We start from the raw sequence: 21,834 nt of genomic DNA, 5'->3' as shown, positions 1-21,834 counted from the left end.
TTTCAATAGTTTTGTGGTCGCGTCCGAACCGGTTTTCACCGTGGCAGGTGTAATTGGCGAAATCGTGACTTTGGACGTTGTCGATCGAGAGGACGTGACGTGAACCGGTCGACGTCTGGACGTAACGATGATGAGGCGAATGAGGTCCGCTGGTCGAGTCGAGACGTTCTTCATTCTTTGTCCAGAACACATTGGGTTTCGGCTCACCGTGAACGGTGCACGTCAATTCCGTGTTGTATCCCTCGGCAATGGTTACCAGGTTCAACTCGACTTCGATTTCCGGCTCATCTATCATCATTTGTTTCAACACATAATTTTAACGGTCGAATAAGAAAAAAAGAAAAGAGAAATTGATGTTAGTTCGTGGTGGGGGTTTCGAAACAAAACAGATCGTCCAATAAGGAAATACGAAAAACAAAACAACAACAACAACAAAAAACGTACAGGTGATTTCGAGATTGATGACGCCCTTGGCCGGGCTGCCCTCTGAATTCTCGGCCGTGCACGTGTAAACGCCAGAATGGTGTCGGTCGGTCTTGACGAATGTAATCATATGGCCCAGCATGGTCCGCTGTCCATCAGGGAATTTCTTAGCTCCCTACGCGATGTATGAACAATTGATGAATTACATTTAAATACCACCAACCCTTATCATTATCATGCGTGTACGTCAATACACGAGACTATGAACACACATCATTTCGTATTCATTATGAATTTTGTTGTTTTACCTCGCGAGTCCATGTGACGACTGGAAGGGGATTACCTGTGACTTCGCAAGACAAAGTCACCGGTTCGCCTTTCTTAACGACAGCGAGTCCAGTTGACGGAACAGGTTTCACGCTAGGTGGCACTGTCAAACAAATATGTTTTTCTTATTCCACATTTTTCACATAAAAAAAAACCAAAAAAAAAAGAAACAAAGAAAAACATACCGAGAATGTCGATAATATGTCTGAGTTCTCTTTGATCTTGCGTAGAAATCTGACAGATATAGGAGCCCTGATCGGCCATGGAGATATTGCGGATAATGAGGGAATTGCCCTCGTGCGAAATGCGAGTATCCTTGACGATGAGAACCGAGCCGGCCGTCAGGATGTCGCCTTCTTCGCGTTTCCACAACAAAGTGTATCCAGGTCCGAGTTCGTCGACTTCGCACGACAAGCGGACAGAGTCGCCCATACGGACGCGGAAATGTTGCGGCGCCGACGTGAAATTCGGTTTTTTGAACGACGAGCCCATCTCTTCCTCTTCGTCGTAATCGTCCGTCCCGTCGTCGGCCGCTTCGAAATCGTCGTGAAACTCATCGGCGTGCGTCAAAGGATCGGCCGGAGCGCCCAGCACAACTACCGCCGCCACAAAAACTATAAAAACAAATCAAACAAATAAGAAACGTTCAGGGTAAATACTCGTCGATTAGATAACGCACACGATAGAGATGAGTTTATTTAATTTTTTTTTTGTTGTATCGTAGGGGAAACAGCCGATTAGTTTTCTCTCATACACTTTCAAATAGAATTAAAGCTTATCAGCTTACTCGTAGAATTTTAAAATGTTTCAAGTACTTTTATATGAGGGGACACAATTCAGGTCACAATGTGTGTGTCTTCCTCTCTAGTTACTCCGCCCATGAACAGCAAAAGAAAAAAAAGTCCCTTTTTTCTTTTTTACCTGTGTCTGTATGTGAGAATTCGTCAATGAAGTGAGGAATGTTTGAGAGCTCCCCCCACCAGGTCGAACCAGGTCAAACGATTGAAAGAACCACCCACCGACACACACACGTACAGAAAAAATAAAAAGGGCCATCATTAACCTCCTAAGAAAACATTTTTTTTCTTCTTCTTCTTCTCCTCCCTCCCTTGTATGGTTCTTTGTGTTTGCGTGTCTGGGGGTAGTAAAAAAAAAAAAATCTTCAAAAACTTAATTTTTTTTTGCATTGGTGTACACACACTAAAGAAAGACCACCGAAAAAAGAAAAAAAAACCCAAATAGAGCGTGACACGGTCGACCGAGCAATTAGTCAAGTGCATTAGTCTTTTAGTGCTGCACACAGAATGTATATAGTCGTTTAAATTTATTTTTTTTTTCCACACCGCCACCGCACACGGCCAACCGCTTTGTTTTTATAAAGAAACAAATAAAGGGAGACAGAGAAAAAGAAATTAATGAAAATTGGTTTTTACGGTGTCGTTTGGTGGTCCCGAATTTTGAATGTTTACTTCATTTCTTGCTTGTACCATTAAGCATGTCTTATCATTTTCGTTTGACTTTTTTTTTTTTTTTCAAGGAAAACATTTTCTCTGGAGTGAAAAGAAAATATCGAAATGAATTTTTTCCCCCTTGGTTTAACTACTTGAATCAACATGACTCGACAGGGCTTCCGAAACTATCGAGGGGATCATCAAACAAAATAAACTGAAAGAAAAAAAGAGGGGGGGGGGGAATCTGCTCCATCATCGGAAACTGAATGCGCGCGTCTATTTACATCAACGCAGTTGAGCAAAAGTCAAGGATTTTTCATTCGAGATATCAAAAAAATAAATAATAATATACATCCGATGAAACATTCAAAGTTGAAACACTGCGATGGATGCACGCGTTTAAGTCATTCGTGTTCAATTTATTTGTTTTTTTTTCCGATGAAGAAGACGAGAGGATAGATTGCGTGAGCGACAGGAATGTCCAATGAGTATATAGACACAAACACACACACACACACAAAGATTTCACGGTCGAATGCAAGACGTGAAAGCCGAGTCGGATCGAGTCATCTCTCAACGCGGATGAAAAGCCTTTTTTTTTAACCTGTCATCCATTTTTATTTTTCTTATACGTCTGTATGAGAGATGACTCAAAATGTTTTTTCTAAAAATAAATAATAAAATCTCTAGGAAATCCAACATGTCCCTGTGTGGTCTACTCGTATGCTAATGAGAGCGTTCTATTCCAATGAAGCCAACGCATTGAAGGTAACAAGAATCTTTTTAAGAAACAACAAGACAGATAGGACACAACCTTTCTTCAGCTAAAAACAATACAAACCCATATAAGATGTGAGTGTGTAATCACGAATCTACTTTCACCCTAAACGGGTGTCGAAACAATGTCTATGACTCATTAAACGCAACAAAAAAAAAGGCATCAGAAAACGTTTCTTCCAACAACGCAAAAACATTTAATGGAAATCTGCCGATAGATGGCCAAACGAAGGCACGAGCCGGACGTGAAAAACGATCACGAGCATTTACTATCCGATCGAGACTCTTGGCAAGAAAAAAAAAAAAGAAAGAAAGAAGTAATGGTAACCCGATCGTGATGGACGATAGCTGTGGTTAGAAAAGGGGAAAGAAGAAACGAGTTGGAATCGGATCGGAGATTTACATTCCATCCCATTTTCTTGCACGAAAAACCAAAGAACATATGGCTGGTTGTATAGAAGATGATTTCCGATAAATTAGAAATGTACATGGCTCCAACCGATCGAGAGCTTTGATTACATTTGATTTTACAAGTGGCTTTCTCTCTTGTCTATTCCCTCTCCGAATATTTTCGCTTGTATATATATATATATTTATATCCAACCTCGCCCTTCAATGACGATGATCGTCCAACTCGATTGCTCTAAATAATGCGTGCGGCCATTTTGTTTAGTTAACAGGGACCCGCATATTCAACCTCCCCCCCCTACACACACAAAAAAAAAAAAAGAAAACGGACTCTGGTTTCCGTCAAGTGGCGCGTACCGGTCAAGAGCCTCCGATTTGTAACGATGCCAGTAAATGAATCAATTCCGTTTGGGCCACTTTCTTCTTTGGCCTTCGGGGTATGTAATAATATTAGGCAATGTAACGCAAACATCACGACCTTCTTTCTTTCTTTTCCCGAATGTTGTACGCGCACAAAAGAGCACAAGAAAAGCCAGATGGCTCACTCCTCCTTTATACATGTCCTTTTTCTTCTCTTTTTACTATGAAATTTTACTTAAAAGGGACAACCACCTGACACAATGAGAACCAGGTGGTTGTCCGCCAGTCATGTCGGACCTTAACACAACATTTCTCCTTTTTTTTTTTTTTTTTTTTTAATATTTCAAAAGGTGTGTCTGTTTAAGAGAAAGAAAAAGAATCGTCTTTAACTACATCCGGCGGTGTGTGTAACATTTCTGAACACTATGACGTACCAGTCGGAAACATATATATATTCTTTTGGGGGAAATGAATATGGAAAAAAAAAAAAAATTGTGGAAAGCCGATACCCTTTTTTTTTTCTTTCTTGTGTGTCGGGATGAATAACAGAGAAAGAAAGGGGGGGTGCAAAAAAAAAAAGAGAATGTCTCTTGTGGCGGCGTCAGTGACCTATGAACCTCTATGGCGGTGCCATACTGTGAGTGTAACTATAGGGTGGGTTTGACTCTCTCTCTTAAAAGATACTTTATATTATTTAACAGTTGAGAGGGAATCGTTGTTTCAAAATAAAAAGTACGAGACCCAATATATATATATATAAGAAAAACCCAAAACACGTCAAGTCTGAAAGAGAAAAAGGGGGAGAAAAAGCTTTTCAGAAAAAAAAAATGGGGTTCGGCAACCTTGGGAGCCATCTTATCTGATGGGTTGCCGAAACCACGAGGGACCCTAATCTATCGGGGCTCATCTAAAAAGACGTCTAGCTCGTAAGCACAGGGCAGCAAAGCTCCCAACAAGAGCAATTTGGGGGCATCTGGAACGCCTCCTCCATCTTCGGCAAATAGCTCTTCTCTCTTTCCTTATTTTTATCTTTTTCCTGTCCCCCCCCCCCCTAACAAAAAAAAAATGTTTCATATTTTTTTTTTATTTTTTTTTCCGCCTTTTAAAATCTTGCGTCAGCACTACTATCTCAGGCATATAGAAGAGAGTGCTCCTGTAATCATTGAAACAGGGCGGGGGGCCCGGTTCCATCTTTCTCCAAAGAACTAAACAAAACCAAAAATTTTAATTTTGATAAAATGGCGCGAGCTTTACCTAATCAATCAATGGTTCCTGTAAAAAAAAAAAATGCGCTTCCATCAAACATGAGAAAAATTCATTTGGAAGAGTGGAAAGAGCCTCTCTTTTATTTTTTACGACAAAAGCAATCTTCTTCTAAGCTACACCGAACCCCCCATGAAGGTTCAAAGGGGGGACAAGTTGCTAGGCCTCAAATAAAAACTGTGATGGGAACCTCTTTTAAAATTCTACATATTTCTTTTCCTTTTTTCTCCTAGAGCACTTTAGAAAAAGGAAATGGTTCAAGTCTTACATTGGATACAAAAGTTTTAGTTTAACCTACATTCAAAAGATCCGTTGGTGAAATTTCAAACTAGACGAATACAATTGCGGGGCATATATTTATCGGATTTGAAGGCAAATTGCGGGTTCAACAATAGGCATCGAATGACAAGCGCCCCTCTCCAATTGATAATGTTTTGGCTAGAAGGAAATCACATAGTACCGTTCCAATTTCTACATTTGTAAATGTTGCTCCGAAATGTGGTGGTTGTGCATCGTGTCGGAAACAAGACGTGCCGATCGAGTAAGAAAACACCCACAGGGTATGTAGACAAGAAAGTATTCAACACGTACACACCTTTTGTCGTGAATAGCCCACGGCAAAAGACCAATCAACCCAACCGGAAAAAAAAAATCCAAGCAACAGACACATTCTATATTTGATTCAAACCGCATTTATATTGACTCGAGTGCGTGTCTTTGAAACGAACCCTATATAGAATCGAAATTCTGCTTGTGTTAACGAAGAACGGCCTCCCCCTTTTTTTTTTTTTTGAATAGCCGCTAATCTTCGGTCATTTATTTTAACAAAAGATTTTATTTTGTACCTGTCCATCTTTCCCACCTTTTCCTATTTTACACAACAACGGAAAATTTCGAAACCTTGTGTAGCGTTTGTTCAAAACCAGCACATCCACTACTGGACGCTTCCGGTATTTCGTAATAGTGACGACTGTGGTGTCATGAAAAATTCACGCCCGATGCACATCGTGGCGCGAGGGTAACGACTTGATTCAATGCCACGGCACGGGCAATATATATATATATTTTAAAATATTAAATACTAAATAACTCGAATCAACTCTTTTCATCTGTACAAATGGGGGAAATTGCTTTGAATAAATGACGTCATTTATCATACGAGCAACACAATAGCAGTCGGGGATTTTTATAGACTCCGCAACGAGTTCATTCATTCGTGAAAAGGTATGCCTAAATCGTGAAACCCAATCTAACCCCCCCAGTTATCGATCGAAATGAAAAAAAAAGAGGCGCCTTGAAAATTTAACTATCGATAGTTTAATGTTGATTCCGGCTATTGTGTTGCGGCCGGAAACCCACCGTTCGGGACGAGTACAAAACTGAACGCAAACACGAAAAAGAATTTTGTCCTTTTTGAAACGAAACAAATTGTTCTTTCTCTCTTTTTTTTAGAGCATCTGAATAATCGTGTTACTTTAGACCTGTGTGATATATATTACCATGTCTCTGTGTGAGAACGAGAGAGACAAACAAAAGAACGATAAACCCGGATGTGTTTGGTTTGGAAAGCGCCACTGGCCTGGAAAAATGGGAAACTGAGCAACCAACAGTTTGTGCCTTTGAGCGGATTATTCACAACAAAGAAAGTCGTATTTCACGTATGTGTTGTTTTTTTTTTTTTATTCATTATTTTTTTAAAGGTGTAACTTGATACATCGACGAGTACATGCGTGTCCTATGTTGTTACGGCCCTACAACATAAAATGCCACGATGAATGAAAGAGGATAGACCCAATAATCCCCCCTTCTCGTCTAAATCCCTTTCTAGAGCAATTTCCATGGAGGGGAATCAACAATTTTTTTTTTTTTAAACATCCAATAGGATATAGAGAAAGAGAGAGAAATATCTAACACATAGACGCAAGATCCGATTACTGTAGCCCATGTTTGTTATTTCTCTCTTCGTTAACAAACACCCGCACCATATCTTTTGATTCGAAGATTGTCAAACCCATTTGAAAACAATCATTTCACGTCACTAAAGAAATACTTGACAACATTTCGTAAAACAAATGACGCACGTAATTAATTACTCAAACCCATTTCCTTCTAGGGGTACCCCGTTTACGACCCCATTTTCGGTTCTTTTTCTTCCAAACAGAAATTTAAATAGTTGCGGTATATTTAAGAAGGAAAAAAAAAAAGCAGAAGAAGTTCGCCCCTTTTTTTTTATTTCATTTTTACAACGTCTCGGTTGGCTTAAAAACAAAAAGTGCGGTCGAAAATCTATTGAGCCTCAAGGGCTCCGCTCAACAATTTCAAAACACGGGAGCTGCTTTTACGTTATAAATATGAACAGGAAGCAAAACGATAGAAAAAAAAAACCCTTCCCCTTACTCTCAACGGTCGACGTACACACTCGAAACGTATACAATATATTCCAACAACAACAACAAAAAAGAGCTAACATCGTGATGAATATTCCTCGTCTTGTTATCGTGCCATGGTTTTCGATCAACCCTTCATTTTTTGTATATTTCATATAAAGAAGAAAATAATGGAGGGAGAGAGAGAGAGAGAGCCTCTTGTTTGAATTTCCATTCAATTTGTGAGCAGAGATGGGGTAGCAAATAATGAAAGATTCATCCTTTATTGTATCGAAATGGAAAACGGGACAAAGTACTGAGATCCTAACAAAATTAACGCTCGGGGCTTAGAATAATTGATTGCAATGCGGATAAGCGATGGACAAAGGTGAAGTGTGGGGAAAAATTCATTAGTAAAGGTAAACCAAAAAATACTGGGCGGATCATGTTTGTTTTCTTTCAATATGTAAAAAGAAACCGGTTCAACCGGGGGAAAAAAACAAAACAACTAAAATCACATCAAGTGAGAGAATGTGGAAATGCGTTGTCCTTTCAACCGAAAATGGTCATCACGTCGGCGATAAAAGACAAACGGCAAAACAACAACTTGTAGCCGAGAAGAAGCATTTTCTTGTTGAAGGACATGGCAAACACCAAAAGAAGTTTTGCTTATTCAGAAAACAAAAGAGAAGCGAATATCTCCACAACATAGCAACGCATAAAATCAACTGGATTTTTCTTTTTCTTTTTTTTGGCTGGAACGTTCCGAATACATTTCACACGCTGGGCGCGTCTCATAGAAGAAGATTACCATGACAACGAGCGCGTCCTTTCTCTTTTTATGCTCACACAATTTTCTAGGGGAATATTCTTCATATAGCGCGCACTATATCGAGTCGGGTTGTATAGTTCCAGACAAAAGAACAAGGGGAAAAGAAGAAGAAAAAAAAAGAGAACCAAACTGGAATTTTTTTTTTTTTTTGCCCGTCGAGCTGCGTACAAATTACGCCAGAGTTCCACACACCAGTCCCCTTCTGTGTATATACTTATAATACATGGGTGGTAACATGAGTCTTAAAGAGAGAGAAAAAAAAAAGATTTTTTTTTTTGGCTGTTGCTGGAACGTATCAAGACGACTGCATATTCGATTTCGAACCCCCCCCCTCACCCCTCCCACAAACGTCCAAGTGGGAGAGAGTATAGTGTGTTTACCAGATTTTGTTATTATTGCGTGATACTCTTGCAGAGTCGTGTAGTCTGGTCGCAACAACAAACAACATTTTCTCCTCCATTGCCAAAAAGACCATTTTCGTGTAAATCAAATTCCCTCTTAAGAAAAGTCAATGTTTAGAAATAAGATTTACGACGTGGTTTAAATAAATACGAACATGTTTGAAATTTGAATTAGAAAACGATCGATCGTGCAAAAGCCTCTCTTTCAAAGGTTAAAACAAATTACGTTTCACCATACGTGATTCAATTAGCCTCAGGCAATGATTGCGATGAAAATGTCTTTCTTTTTCACTCCGCCAGTTGTTTTTTTTTAAGTACATCCCCCCCCCCAACTTTCTGCTACAAACGTGACAGAGGTGCTAGTTATTTCCGTACCACAAATTTTTGTTTCACCTTTTCTTTTTGAAAGACCGCAACTTCCTCATTTCCCTTTGAGGGACACACCCCGGGACTTTGAATACCCGAAAGGAGGAGCAAAAACCAAGAAATGTTTTTAAATTAAAAGTTTCTTTTTTTTTTCTTTCTTTTCCCCCTTTGGAAGTTAAAGACCATATTACTCGTAGTGATGATTCACGAGCCGACACGGAAATGTGTCGTCTAAAACCAGTTAAAAATAAAAATTAAAAGAAATTTATTTTTCCAATCATTTCCTGGACACTCGTAGATTTTTGTTTTCTTCTTCGTGAACATCAATAAATCTTTTTTTTTTTTTTCTATTTCGATCAACGGGAATAAAACACAAGGGGCGTGTACTCTCCTTTTTTTTTTCATTGACATTTTTCATTTTGAAAACGACTCCACCCCAACGGCTCGGTTGCCAAGAGTTCCCTTTAAAAATAAAATAATAAAATGTCCTTTCTGCACATACGTACACAGTGGGAAGAAAATAAGTTTGTTCGCACTTGTAGAGAGGAAACATAAAAAAAAAAAAAAAAAAAAACTTCCACCATTCTTCTCTTTTAGAAAGAAAAACAAGATTTCGATTGGCACTACTTGTAGAGCCTTTAAAAATAAACCAAGCTAGTGACGTTAATCCTTCAAGACTGATTTCTCAGATGGAAATACGGACAACATACCACCCGCATGGCTAAACTTGTTTTGTTTTTTTAAATCTGTCAAGCCTTCCAGTAATTTTTTTTTTTTTATTTTAGCGAAATGATAGACCCGGCCACCCAAAAAGAACTAGACAAAAATAATATATATTTTTTTAACTTAAAAAGAAAATGTACAAATGACGTCATGCATGTGCGCAAGGCACTCCCTTCCGTCCGTGACCAATCCTTGAATTAGCATAGATGATGGGCAACACTAGTCATCCCGCAAGGCCCCTCGCGAGAACGCGCCATAAACAAACCCCCCCGTTTTACAACAGCTTTCCATTTCTAGATGGAAAGTTGCACAACCCCAAAAAGGAATAAGCAGCAAGGTTCACGGAATGTCGACATTTTGTTTCTCGATGCAAAAAAATAATAAATTTTCCTATCTTTTTAATCCCCCCCCCCTCCCCCCAAACTTATTTTTTCTTTTCTTTCAGCGATCGATATCATAAGCTCCGGACCTCTATTGATTCTTCTTCCTTGTTTCTTTTTCTTTTCGAAAACAAACGGGGGTATTGAGGGGGGGTGAGTCACGCCCTAAGGCTACGCCATCTTTGTTCTTACCCGACGATCAAGCCCCAAAACAGTTACACACAGCCAACGTAACTGTGTGCACGTCTCCGTAAGAAGAGGGGAGAGAAGAGAACAGAAAGAAAGAAAAAAAGAGAGTGAAACACAGTTGCAACAACATCTTCTTGCATGGCATATATAGGGTCCCCCTAGGAGCTTGAGGGGTGTGTATATACGTGGAGAACAAACAGAGGAAGGAACGGAACGCGGGAGGGCTCTGTCAACACACGGAGGAGGCAAGGCGAAAAAGAAACAAACACTACACCACCACCACACCCATTCAATCAGTGAAATCATTTACTGTGGAACACCTTCTTTTAAATTATAACGCAACAATTGAGAATTAACGTCCTCATTTTTGAATTTTTAAAAAAATTTGATTTTTAAAAGATCAAGTCATTCCAAAAATAACGCTTTGACTAATGTTAATTTAAATGTGTGTAAAACGGCTGACATTCGTCACTGCTATCTCTAAGAATGGGGGGAGGGAGGACAGAGATTCTTCACCTGGCAATCCATGTCTTTGAAAGAAAAAAAAAAAAACGGCTACTGTTGGTAGCTATCACCTTTCCAGGGCGGGTTATTTTTTTAAGTCCCAGAGTGACAGCAGTTTAACATTTAAATTTCAGTCCTACACCCGCAACATTTATCCTCGTTCTCTAATCCCTCCCCCCCATGCAGGGCTTTTTAAAAAACAAACCGGAAACAAGGTGTGCATAAATTTGGCAACGTTGCCTCCGCGTTTGTAACGATCAAACGCCTGAGAATTTTTCCCGAAAACGATAATGACAGTTGTCCGTGTCGGGTCCAATTCACCGACATTTTAAAAAGCTCGAGACATGGCCCCAAAAAAAAAGAAACATGAAAACTCTTTAACACTTTTTTTTGAAAACGTAGGTCATTTGAAACGATTGACTTTAGCGTGTATGGCAGAGCGTCTAGACACGGTCAATCACACAGTCTCTTTTCAAACGAAAAAAAAAAAAAAGGAATTCGTTATATTTATTTCCTCTTTTTTTTTTAAATAAGGACTGGGACTACCCCCCTGTTTACACATGCAGTCTGCACCGCAGCTGTTTTCGTTTGCCTACCTTCAATGACGTCAACATTCCCTTAGTCACTTTGAAATTCCCATCAGTATGGTTGTCGTAATTGTGGAAAAAAAAAGAGAGGAGAGGAACTGATCATAAAAATGTCCGGATGCAACAGAATTATCGAGAGAGGGGGAAAAGAAAATATTTCACCCACGCACGAGTCGGTCTAATTAACCGCCAATTTCATCTAATTTCAATTAGAAACAAAAGCTATGAACGACATCAACATGTAGCCACCCTATTTTTTTTTTCCCAGGGCAAACAATTGGAATTTTTTTTTTTGCTTACTCCACCAGAAAATAAGCTGAAAAAAAAAAGAAGAATAACAAGCGGTCAGTTTTCTAGTTCCCATTCTCGCGTAGTCAAAGTTTCCGGTCACGTGATCAAACAACGAGCAGCAGCAGATGTATGCATATATACATTCTCTTTTTCTCTTCTGTGTATGTCGCGGTTTTTTTTTTTAAAGGTGAACAAAAATTGTACCGAGGGTTGTGCTAGTAGAGACACCTGGTCATGAAACACCGGACCCCCCATCAATCATTTCAAACTCCCCCCTGAAAATAAAAAGAACAACCCTCCCACTTTTTTTCTTTTTCTTTCTGAAATAAAGAATCTACAGATTTATTACATTCACCACCTTCAAAAGAGAATTTAACTACAACTCGATTTATTTTTTTTATTTTTTTAATTATGACCAGCCATCTTTCCCCCTTTGAAAATTGCCTTGGAGCGTAACGATAAAAAACAAAAGAAATGATTTAGAAAAACAGAAAAGATGCTGCACGAAGTTTGTGTGAAAATAGAAAGGAATGTGTAGTTCTTCACGCACGTGTAACAAGCGAAAAAGAGCCTCTACATATCGATTGGTTAACAAGATTACGCTGCTGGGATGTGGGCTCGGCGCCAGGCATACTTTTTGCTGATGGTCCACAGTGGACGGATCAATACAACAAAAGAGAGGCAACGTCTACAATGTCTAGTTGAAAAGCATTGGGTCACGTAACACACTAAACTAAATGCCATGCATTTTTTAGTCGGACAAAAAGATCTAATAATCGTCAACGGCGCCGAATGTTCGAATTGGATGTCCAAATGAAATGTTCTGTAATCCGAGTTGAATATTTCAAAAATGTGATTGAATCACGTCCAAAAGGGGCTCGATAAAAACACAATAGAAAGTTGAGCACATTCTATAGGCTTCATCATCTTTTTCTTGTTTGCCTTTAAGTTCTTCTCTCTCTCTTTTGGTGTGCGTGTGATATTCGAACTCCCGTTGCAACGCGATAGGCCGATCGATAATTTGGTGATCAAAGAGACTCCGCCATTGGCTAAGAGACCGTTCGATTTATTCTCTCCCCCCCCCCCACGATTTTTCTTTTTACAACCCCATCTATGTAAATTAGCTGTTGAATAGTTAACGAGTAGCTCACAAAAGCCACGCGATGTCTACCCATCTATTGTTGAAAGACAATTTTCTTGCAGAAAATCGAAAGCTACGAATAAAAAAAAACGTTTGGTAAACTCACCTGAGAACGCAACGACCGTCAGATGCAAATAGGAAACCATTGTCGAAGATGCTTCGTTTCACTTCACGAAATTCAGTAAAATCCAAACAGGAATGCTTCGGCAAAAGCAATAGGAAAACAAATTGCGACACTCCTTGCTGCACTGGCACACCACGTGATTTTTATGCAAATTCGTTAGTGAAATCACCGAAGATTTTGTGAAACAAAGACAATTTCCAAACAATTTCTGATAGAACTTAAAAGACAGGCAAATGTTGAACCTCACTCGTTTTTGCCTTATTCTGTTAACGAGGGTTTTTCTTTTGAATAAAACCGACAAAATGAATAGAGAAGAAAGGTCTGTGCACGACCGACCACCAGGACGCTTGAGGTTCGACTGGCTGTGCAACAACGCGCCCTTTTCAAAGTCGCCGGGTAGCCCTCTAGCGGCCGTGCAAACTGCGCATTACCAAAACGAAAAGTGAAAGTGGCCGCAGGCGAGCGTCATACGTGTCATCTAAACAAGAAAAAGGGAAGAGAAATCACGGCATATAATTAGTGAATGAATACATTATCACATTACCGCAGATGGTAAAAAATATTTAGCAATCCACCCAACCGGAAGTTTCGTGACGCAATTTTACGGGAGCAGCAAAACACTTAACGGTGATGTCAACCGGTAGATGACGATTCGCACCGATCGAAACATGACGTGAACTTTTCCGAAGGAAGCCAAGAAAAAAATGGTTTTCATTCGTCACCATCGCCATATTTCGAATAAAAACCACAAAAAGGTTCAACTTCCGACCGATAGTCACGACATCTGGGTCACGGGTTTGGCAAAACAACTTGTTTATGACCTCATATACACTTGTTTCGGACGTGACTTCATCGATGAATTTCTTTCCTCCTCCATTCAAACAAAACATTTTTCATAAAATAAAATCCTTTTAACGATTTTCTTGTTAGCAAGAAGAAGAAGAAGAAAAAAAGAAAAGAAACACATAACGACTACACACAGCTGGCTAAGCCTTGGTCCATTAATAATCGTCAAGAGCAGCACAAAAAAAAAAAAACGGAACAGAGAAATGTAAGAAAATGGCGTCCTCATTTTTATACAGACATAAATAAACCCCCACCATCGTGCACGTACGCTTTATCTCGCAACTATATATGCAGTATTGCAGAAGCCCTGGCGAAAAAAATAAAATAAAAATAAAAATTCAAAAAAAAAAAAAAGAAGAAAAGTACAACACGAACTGTGGAAGGAGGGGTATTTACCGGGGGCGGATGACAACGAAAAAAAAAAAAACACGGGCGGGGTCTCTAAATAAAAATCCCAGCCGGGCGCGTGCTGTCCGTAGCGGTCGTGTGGATATTTTTAGTTAGTGAAATTCTCTTCTTCTTCTTCTTCTTCCTTCTTTCCCCATACACAAGAAGGGGACGAACAAAAAATAAAGGGCACCATCATTGAAACGCTCGTGCTCTTTTGGGGGAAAAAATCTTGTGTCCATTTATACCGCAAACGATTCGTGAGTGAGAAGAACACGAACAGACGTGCGTTGTCGTTGTGGATGGAAAGACTTAATACCAGTCCCGACTTTGCCGTCGCTTTTTTCTTTTTTTTTTTCTTTAAATAAAGCATTTTTTTGTTGTTGTCTTCTTCCGGGATAACTCGTACCGATGCGCCTTTCCACGGATGGTTGACATGTTACATCACGCAAACTCCCTTTTCAAAGTCCATTGGGAGAATAATCAAAAAAAAGGAGAGGGAAAATTAAAAATCCCAAACGACGAATGCCGTTAGAGAAAGGGAAAAAAAAAAAACGTTCTGCTCGTAAAATTCCGGAAGCACGCTGTTGGCTGGGCCTATACACACATTGCGTGTATATCCATATACAATACACAACAATACACAGTTATTTGACGACGTCCATCAAAAATAGAGCTTGCTTTTTAGATTTTTTTTTTCCGAAAAATGCTATAAACTCTTGTCATTCCTGAGGAGAAGAAGAAAAAAAAAACAGAATAATTTCGACCGTTTGTGATTTACATATACATTTTTATTTTTATGTTGAGAAAAAACAAATATAAACATGTTTTTAAAAAAAGAAGAAAATGGAAATAACATGCACAGAGAGGCGTCGGCCAGTTGCTAAATGCGGACCGGCAGGGAAAAGGGGGGCAGCTGGAAGACGATTAGCTACAGACCCCCCTCCGTAAAAAAAAAAAAAAAGAAAAAGCTCTGCACGCGAAGAGAGTCTTTTTTTTTTTTTCCTATTAGGTTATTAGATATCTATCTGTTGGTTAAAACACTCGTGCAGCGTCAATCCATTCCCACACGCAGACCGTGACTGTTTCCCAGCGGAGAAAAAAGAAAACACACGGCAAATTACATCAACGGTTATTGTTATTTTTCTTTTAAAAAGGTATTAGACGAGCTTGTGGATGGTAAAGGCCAAGATAAAGAGGGAAACGCAAACATTCAACAAGATGAATGCGGCTGAAGGGACTGCAGAAACATTTCGCCGCTAAGATGAATAGACTATTTAGATGGGCCTCTTGTCTGTATATATACGTTTGTGTGTATATTTAGAAACCGGGCGGCTAGTCGTAGATTGCATTGTCTGTTTTAGACGTCGTCGGTACGCGGCCAACGGAATGGGGGGCGAGAGAGCAACGAACTAGAATGATGAAGCGCAATCAACCCGTTCCCTTTTGTGTGTCGGATACATTATATCTTTTTTGGCAACGTCGCCACTGCACCAATACGATTGGTGTAGGTCACACGCAGAGAAGAAGACGAGGGTGGGAATGCTACCAGTATATGTGTAAGCGGAATAGTAATTGTGTCGCCTAGGACGACATTTTCGGGGCGGGTGCCAATCGAGAACAAGTCATCGTATCATTAATCACACACACAGACACACACACACACAACGTAGAGAACGCAACGCAACAGAAAAGAGACAGCCCAAGGGGAAAATAAAGAGAAACATGCACTGTGAAACGCTGGCCTCCTCTTGTTTGTTGTACAACGTCATTGAACAGAAAAGAGGAGTCCTCGCTCGGTCGGCTATCTATAAGAACATCTTCCTTTTTCTATTATTCCTTCATATCTAGCAATGCACTCCCTTATTTCCGCTATATTACAAAAGCAGCTGGAACCGCTGATGCGAATAGCTGCTTATTGGCGTTTGGGAGCAATCGGTTACACTCTGTCTCTATGTACGTGACTAGTTATTTTCTTTTGATTAACTGGAATTATGGGGAGGCCAATGCGGGATGTCGACTTTCAATAGCTATGCCCGCTTGATTATTAAACAGTACTACGACATGTACGATAAAAGGCTGCATTTACTACATTCGACATGGTGGATAAAAAGGGTAATTTTGTTAGTTACGTGATTCTGCGATGGATGGCGTTAGCAGCAAATGTCTCATTTCCTTTTTCAATTATTCGTCCGTCTCTTCGGCTAGCGTCAGTTGCATTTCGTCCTCACACTGCTGGCCCATCAGCTGGGGGGCCGTAAAACGCTCGGCCGTTGGTTCCGCATCGGAAGATTGAGGCGACGACAAAGCGCCGGTCGGATCGCCGCTTGCTGTTAGGCTCAATTTTTGTGTCGCTTTTTTCCACAGCCTTTTCAACGGATGCTTGGAGCCGTTAGCGCTGTTATTAATTGAAATCGTATTCAATGGCGGAGATTGGGCGCTTTCTGCGGTGGCTGAGGTCTCGTCGACCAGAGACACGTCTTCCATGACCGAAACCCCTTCGGCAGGAAGAGAAACTTCGTCATCCGAAACCGCTGGAAAAGTGTCAACTAGCGGTGGAGCGTTGCTTTCAGCGACGCCTTCTCCTTCCGCTTCATCGGCACGACCTGCCACTGACACAATAAAAAACCACAACAGTTTTTCGGAGAAATAAAATTTCATATGAATCATTTCCAGGCAAGGTTAAACAATATGAAAGTTCCCCAGGCCTTCCGGTGGTTTTGACGAATATTTCCAGCAACTCACCAGAAGAAAAAAGATATGTCTCATTACCCGTAGCTGCCGGAAGCGTCACAATCGCATCAACGGGATCGTCTACTGTAACAGTCGGTGGATTGGTGATGTCAGATGTCGTTGCTGATGAATCTGGGACATCCATATTATAAATGGGATTTTCCTGGGTAGCTGTGGTTTTCATGAGTGATGACATGGTCCATCTTGCCGACAAGCGCTATAAATATAACGTAATAACATGCATCACCATTCCAAAATGTCGTTTGATATTAGTGGCAGTGTGACGTTATGTATGTGGCTTACGCTGGCGGCAGCCGATGGATCGCCAAAAAGCGGGTTGGTAAAAGCGCGCGTAAATTTCTTCCACGCGGCAGGCGCCTTGACATTACTTCCATGACAACTGTCCGAAGAAGTGTTGGGAATTTCAGGAGCTTCCGTGAACGGTGACGTTGGCTCCTGCCTGTTGCACGAAGCATCGAGTGGGGGACGAGCCAAAGCTTGTTCAAAACTTGCGTCAATAGCTATCTCGACATTTCCAGAGTCGTTTTGGAAACGAGCAAACCCTACGGAAAGCTCTTCACGCGAATCTGTAAACCTGTCACCATAAAGAAAAAAGACACGATAAGCCTAAGATCGATCACAAGAGGAGAAAAAATGTCTATACCTTCGTCTCTTGTAAAAATAGATGCCAGCCAACACACCTCCCAATAGAACGAATGTGGCGAACACGGTCGACAAATTGGATGCAATGAGATGTAACTCTTCTGGGGTGTAGTGGTGAACAGCAGAATGTGAAAGACCAGATTTAATCATCTCCAGTGCCACAATACCATAGAGATTGCTGCTTTCCTTATCTTAATTTTTTGTTTACATTAAACAAAATGTTTTTATGTGAAATTGATTGACGGTCAACACCTTTGTTTAAGTAATCATAGATTTTGCTGGCAACATTTATGCTCCTCTCGTTTGTGGTATTGTCCACGATCATCACATGCAGAATATTCTCTTCTGTTCTGTATGAATAGCTTTGACTGGCTGGCCATCCATCTTCAACCAGCATAGATGAGACAAGTCGATCAAAGGCAGACTTGGTGAATGTTCTTTCATTGACCGTAACTTTCATCATAGCCCCTACATAAACACAAGAGGTGAATATTTATAGAACAACATAGACAAAGTGTGCCATGGTAAACAAGACAGGATGAGAATTACCACACATGTCACAGCAGTGACCAGGTGGCCTAAAACTGTCAGGACATTCAAGCTGATTACTGCACAGAGTTCCTGCATTGCTGCACACCATCTGGATCACCTAAAAGAGTTTCTCAGGAAAAAAAGAACCATAATTAATAAAAGATAAAGCTTAAAGAGAAAATAGCACAAAATAGATTGCTGGACTCGAAGGCATGAACTTTATGGCGCCAAGGACAGGAACGCCATCTTGAAGAGAACTAGAAAACATCTTTTTGCCACACTCACGTCAACATCGTGACCGCAACGACAACCTAGGACGTCCTGGCATTCAGTTCCGTTAACGTGAGCCAAATGGGGTGGATTGTGAACTTGATACTTCCATTCTTTCCCGTTGAGCTGATTTCGCCATTCTTCCACAGTTAACAGCTGAAGTAGTCGGAATAAACAAAAATAGCCAACGTCTTATATCCGAGAGAAACGTATCGAGTTAGAAACACCAACCTGATCTCCATATTTGACCTGGCCTACAGTAAGAGAGTTGATTCGATTGAAATCAACAGAAAGTGAATGCCCTTTTAATAAGTGAACGCTGTCCTGAGCACAAGGAATCCTCTCCGAATGCGGAATGGCCAATGGTTGCGGAATGACCATTCCATCTGATTCGGAAATCTGCCAACGATCAGGATCAAACCAACTGCTCGGTTTCCAATTCTTGAATTTGATTTCCTGGCTATTGCAGTGCTCCTGTGTGTCTGCATTGAGTGTGAGCTCATCCAGGACCAATTCACCTGTCTGTGGCATAACTAGTTCGTTCCAGGCAACGATTCCATTGAGGAAGATAGAAATGACCACTTCTTCGGGCAGGACGACCCGTGAGCGCCAACACGGAAGTTGACCGCCTTCCCAGTTGTTCTTGTTTTGCCAGTCGGTATCGACCGGATGCCATTCCTTGATATAAGCATCGGTCAACACGGATATTCTGCTGGACACTGCGGAAGGGATAAATGGCTTACTGACAGTATCCTATGACATAATAGTATACCAGGTATCTCTTTAACGCGATTTGAACGATGAACCCACCTAACAGAGCAGCTACGTAGTAAATCACAGAGCGGCGGATGACCATCGTCATGTTGCAGCGTTTGATTACAGAGGACTGCCCGCATATCGCGTGTGTGTGTGTAATCACCCACGAAGGGGGCCGTTGAAAAGGGAAAACGCCCTCGCAAGTCGACCCCTATTACATTTCAAACTCCCCTCTCTTTTGTATCGGTCGGCGATAGCATCAGGTGAAGTGAAACCAGATAACCTGAAATCACGTAACACGACACGGTGCCACGACATTCCCTCTCTTTTCTTGCTTCATCCTTCTTCTTGAATTATTAGAAATTATGAATAAATTAAGCGCTATAAAGCCATTACCTGAAATGATTTTTGAATTAAACCAAGAATTCACTCAGGTCAGCTGTTCCGCACAAGTCACAAAAAACCTATAAAAGTGGAAATAGATTTTTTTATTTACTTAAAAACCTTGCGATGCGTGAAAAACAGGGCAACAGATGAATCACAGAAAGCAAATAAAATAAGAAGACTGCACGCAGCTTAGACGTAAACATGCCCACACAAAAAACTTGGCACCATTTTCTCCACCTTTCTATCCTAGATTTTTTATATTTTTTTAACACGTGTAGGCTGGTGCAACTTCTATGGCATCCAAGCCATACAAAATTAAACAAAAAAACATAAAACGTTCCGAATTTTACGGTTCTTCTAAATAGAAATAGTTACGGCAGTTTGAGCTCTTGTTATTTTAAAAAAAGTGCACAAGAACAGAGGATATGGTGACCTAGATTATGTGAATTACGGTCTTGGCAGTGGGATACTGGCTAACGCCTTTGGAAGCCGCGCCGCTTATAAAGGTTCAAGTCTATAAAATAGCTGCATATTAGTAGAACCTGAATTTGCGATTTCATGCAACTTTCGGGTGGGAAAATCCTATGCAATAGTAATGCTATAGTATCATAATCAAATGTGCCCATCTTAAAAGTTGGTGCGTATTAAGTGATGCTATCACATTCCATTTTTTGTCTTTTCTCAGAAATCTGTTATCGTACAGGTTTCCCTATCTATTCGCTTTGAGTAAAACAACAATTACCTTTATACTCAACAATATGGTATAAAAACTACTAACGTAAGATTTTTATACTATAAGATCCAGTACTTAAAACCTTCTAAAGCGGGTCGCCGAGCGAAACATGCGGTTGCGATGGCAAACTTTGACCGCCATTGGTAAAGCGGATGGGATGATGACAGGGAAAAAGTGTAATGTTTTACACCTCGAAAGCGATATCGGAAAAGCAAAAAATGAACTTTGTTGACATTTTCTGTAGCTTTTAGAAAAACAAAAAACTATTGGGATGAATTGCAAAATGTAATAGAAAGTACCATTAATTAAGAATGCAAATTGCAATTAACGCTATTTGCATTACATGGGTCTATACCGTATAAAGATCAGCTGCCTTCAGGGGAAATGGAAGTTGCGAATAGTTACCCTAATAAAATACATTAGGCTAAGCCCTATTTTCATCTTCGATCTACCGACAACTGTAGATTCGTCTGGTAGCATATATCTTTAAACGAAATTAACAAGCACAGCGAGAAATTTGCTACGTTTTGGGCAACGATGGCGCCATTGACATCGGCCATCTTTGCTTGTTTTCGCCCTTGTAAAATTGCTTGACAGCAAAATTGGTCAACTTATTTTGAGGGTGATATTTTGTGCGAATAAATATAAGAGCACACTTGCGAGGGGAATTGGACAGCGCAAAATATAGTACTGAGCATTATTACATCGACGTCCAAGTGAAGGTTGGGTACGTCGAGGACGTTGTTGATCGTCGATCCAGCAAACATCGACTGGGCAGCAAAAGAGCTATCACTAAAAGGTCACAACAAGTTCGCGGACAGACTACAAAGTCTAGGAATTATCCAAGTGAAGGTTGGGTACGTCAAGGACGTTGTTGATCGTCGATCCAGTAAACATCGACTGGGCAGCAAAAGAGCTAGGTCACAATTAGTTCGTGGACATACTACAAAGTCTAGAAATTATCAAGGTGAAAACATAACTACAGCCCTCTCAGACTATGATGATTTAGCAAAACAACTGTGCGTCATTGTGTACGTCTTTATGGTTTGATGGTTGCCTCACTTTATGGTATTCCTTATTTTGGCCGTTTGCCCTGACTGCATCGTTTTTATGTTACTCAAAATCACTCCCTGAGTAGGTGACATCAATGATCAACTCTACACTCAATTGGTTCTTTATTTGCTTTGCAGCGCAAATTTTCGTCAAGCGTTTGCAAAGATATTGAACAAGACTTGCACCTGGGATCACAGCTGGAGAGCCCTCGAAGTTCACGATATTTTATTTTACGGATATAATGCACAGCACATTCTCGTCACACACTCCACTGCGTCATCGAACAATGAAGATCTTTCTTACAACGGTTCTTTACTACCACGTTTTGCCTTCGGTGGAACTATAATGCCGCTCAGCTGTTCGATGTTAATGCTAGTTGCCATGCGATTATTTTTGTGTCCTGATTAAAGATGTAATGAAGATTTCTCTTTGTTTAGTGTCTTAAATAAGTTTAAATTTCATCGAAAAATTAATTCAAATGAACGATAAAAAAAAAAAATAAAAATATAGAATGTACAGGTATTAAAAAATAAATTCCAAATGTAGTTATTGACTATTGTAG

At 40.3% G+C, this 21,834-nt stretch overlaps 2 protein-coding genes across 7 annotated transcripts in view; both read right to left on the bottom strand.

The window, feature by feature from the left end:
- Positions 1-13,288, bottom strand: part of LOC116923494 (protein amalgam) — a 15,192-nt gene extending 1,904 nt beyond the window's left edge. For both annotated transcript variants that reach the window (XM_032929972.2, XM_032929973.2), the window contains exons 1-5: positions 12,896-13,288; positions 936-1,364; positions 732-853; positions 445-598; positions 1-288 (exon numbers count right to left, since the gene is read on the bottom strand). The exon at positions 1-288 is cut by the window's left edge and continues 6 nt beyond it. In XM_032929972.2, coding sequence (XP_032785863.2) covers positions 1-288; positions 445-598; positions 732-853; positions 936-1,364; positions 12,896-12,935 — 1,033 coding nt within the window. In that variant the 5' untranslated portion in view covers positions 12,936-13,288. The remainder of the gene's footprint in view (positions 289-444; positions 599-731; positions 854-935; positions 1,365-12,895) is intronic.
- Positions 13,289-14,915: 1,627 nt separating this feature from the next.
- LOC116923469 (protein amnionless) lies at positions 14,916-21,800 on the bottom strand. Of its 5 annotated transcripts, none has more exons than XM_045174122.1 (11): positions 21,458-21,800; positions 19,496-19,563; positions 19,154-19,443; positions 18,575-19,062; positions 18,359-18,499; positions 18,092-18,191; positions 17,795-18,010; positions 17,544-17,733; positions 17,183-17,474; positions 16,892-17,096; positions 14,916-16,752 (listed from the first exon to the last, which is right to left on the bottom strand). In XM_045174122.1, the coding sequence occupies exons 3-11, from the start codon at positions 19,203-19,205 to the stop codon at positions 16,331-16,333; spliced, it is 2,106 nt and encodes a 701-aa protein (XP_045030057.1). In that variant the 5' UTR covers positions 19,206-19,443; positions 19,496-19,563; positions 21,458-21,800; the 3' UTR covers positions 14,916-16,330. The 5 variants fall into 5 exon arrangements, with proteins under 5 accessions (XP_045030057.1, XP_032785835.2, XP_045030056.1 ...); XM_032929944.2 differs by lacking the exon at positions 21,458-21,800 and adding an exon at positions 20,924-21,059; XM_045174121.1 differs by having other exon boundaries at positions 19,154-19,563.
- Positions 21,801-21,834: the final 34 nt, after the last annotated feature.

The sequence above is a fragment of the Daphnia magna genome, linkage group LG5 (genome assembly GCF_020631705.1).
Source record: "Daphnia magna isolate NIES linkage group LG5, ASM2063170v1.1, whole genome shotgun sequence".
Classification (NCBI taxonomy): Eukaryota; Metazoa; Arthropoda; class Branchiopoda; order Diplostraca; family Daphniidae; genus Daphnia; species Daphnia magna.
This window is presented reverse-complemented; position numbering and strand designations above follow the sequence as displayed.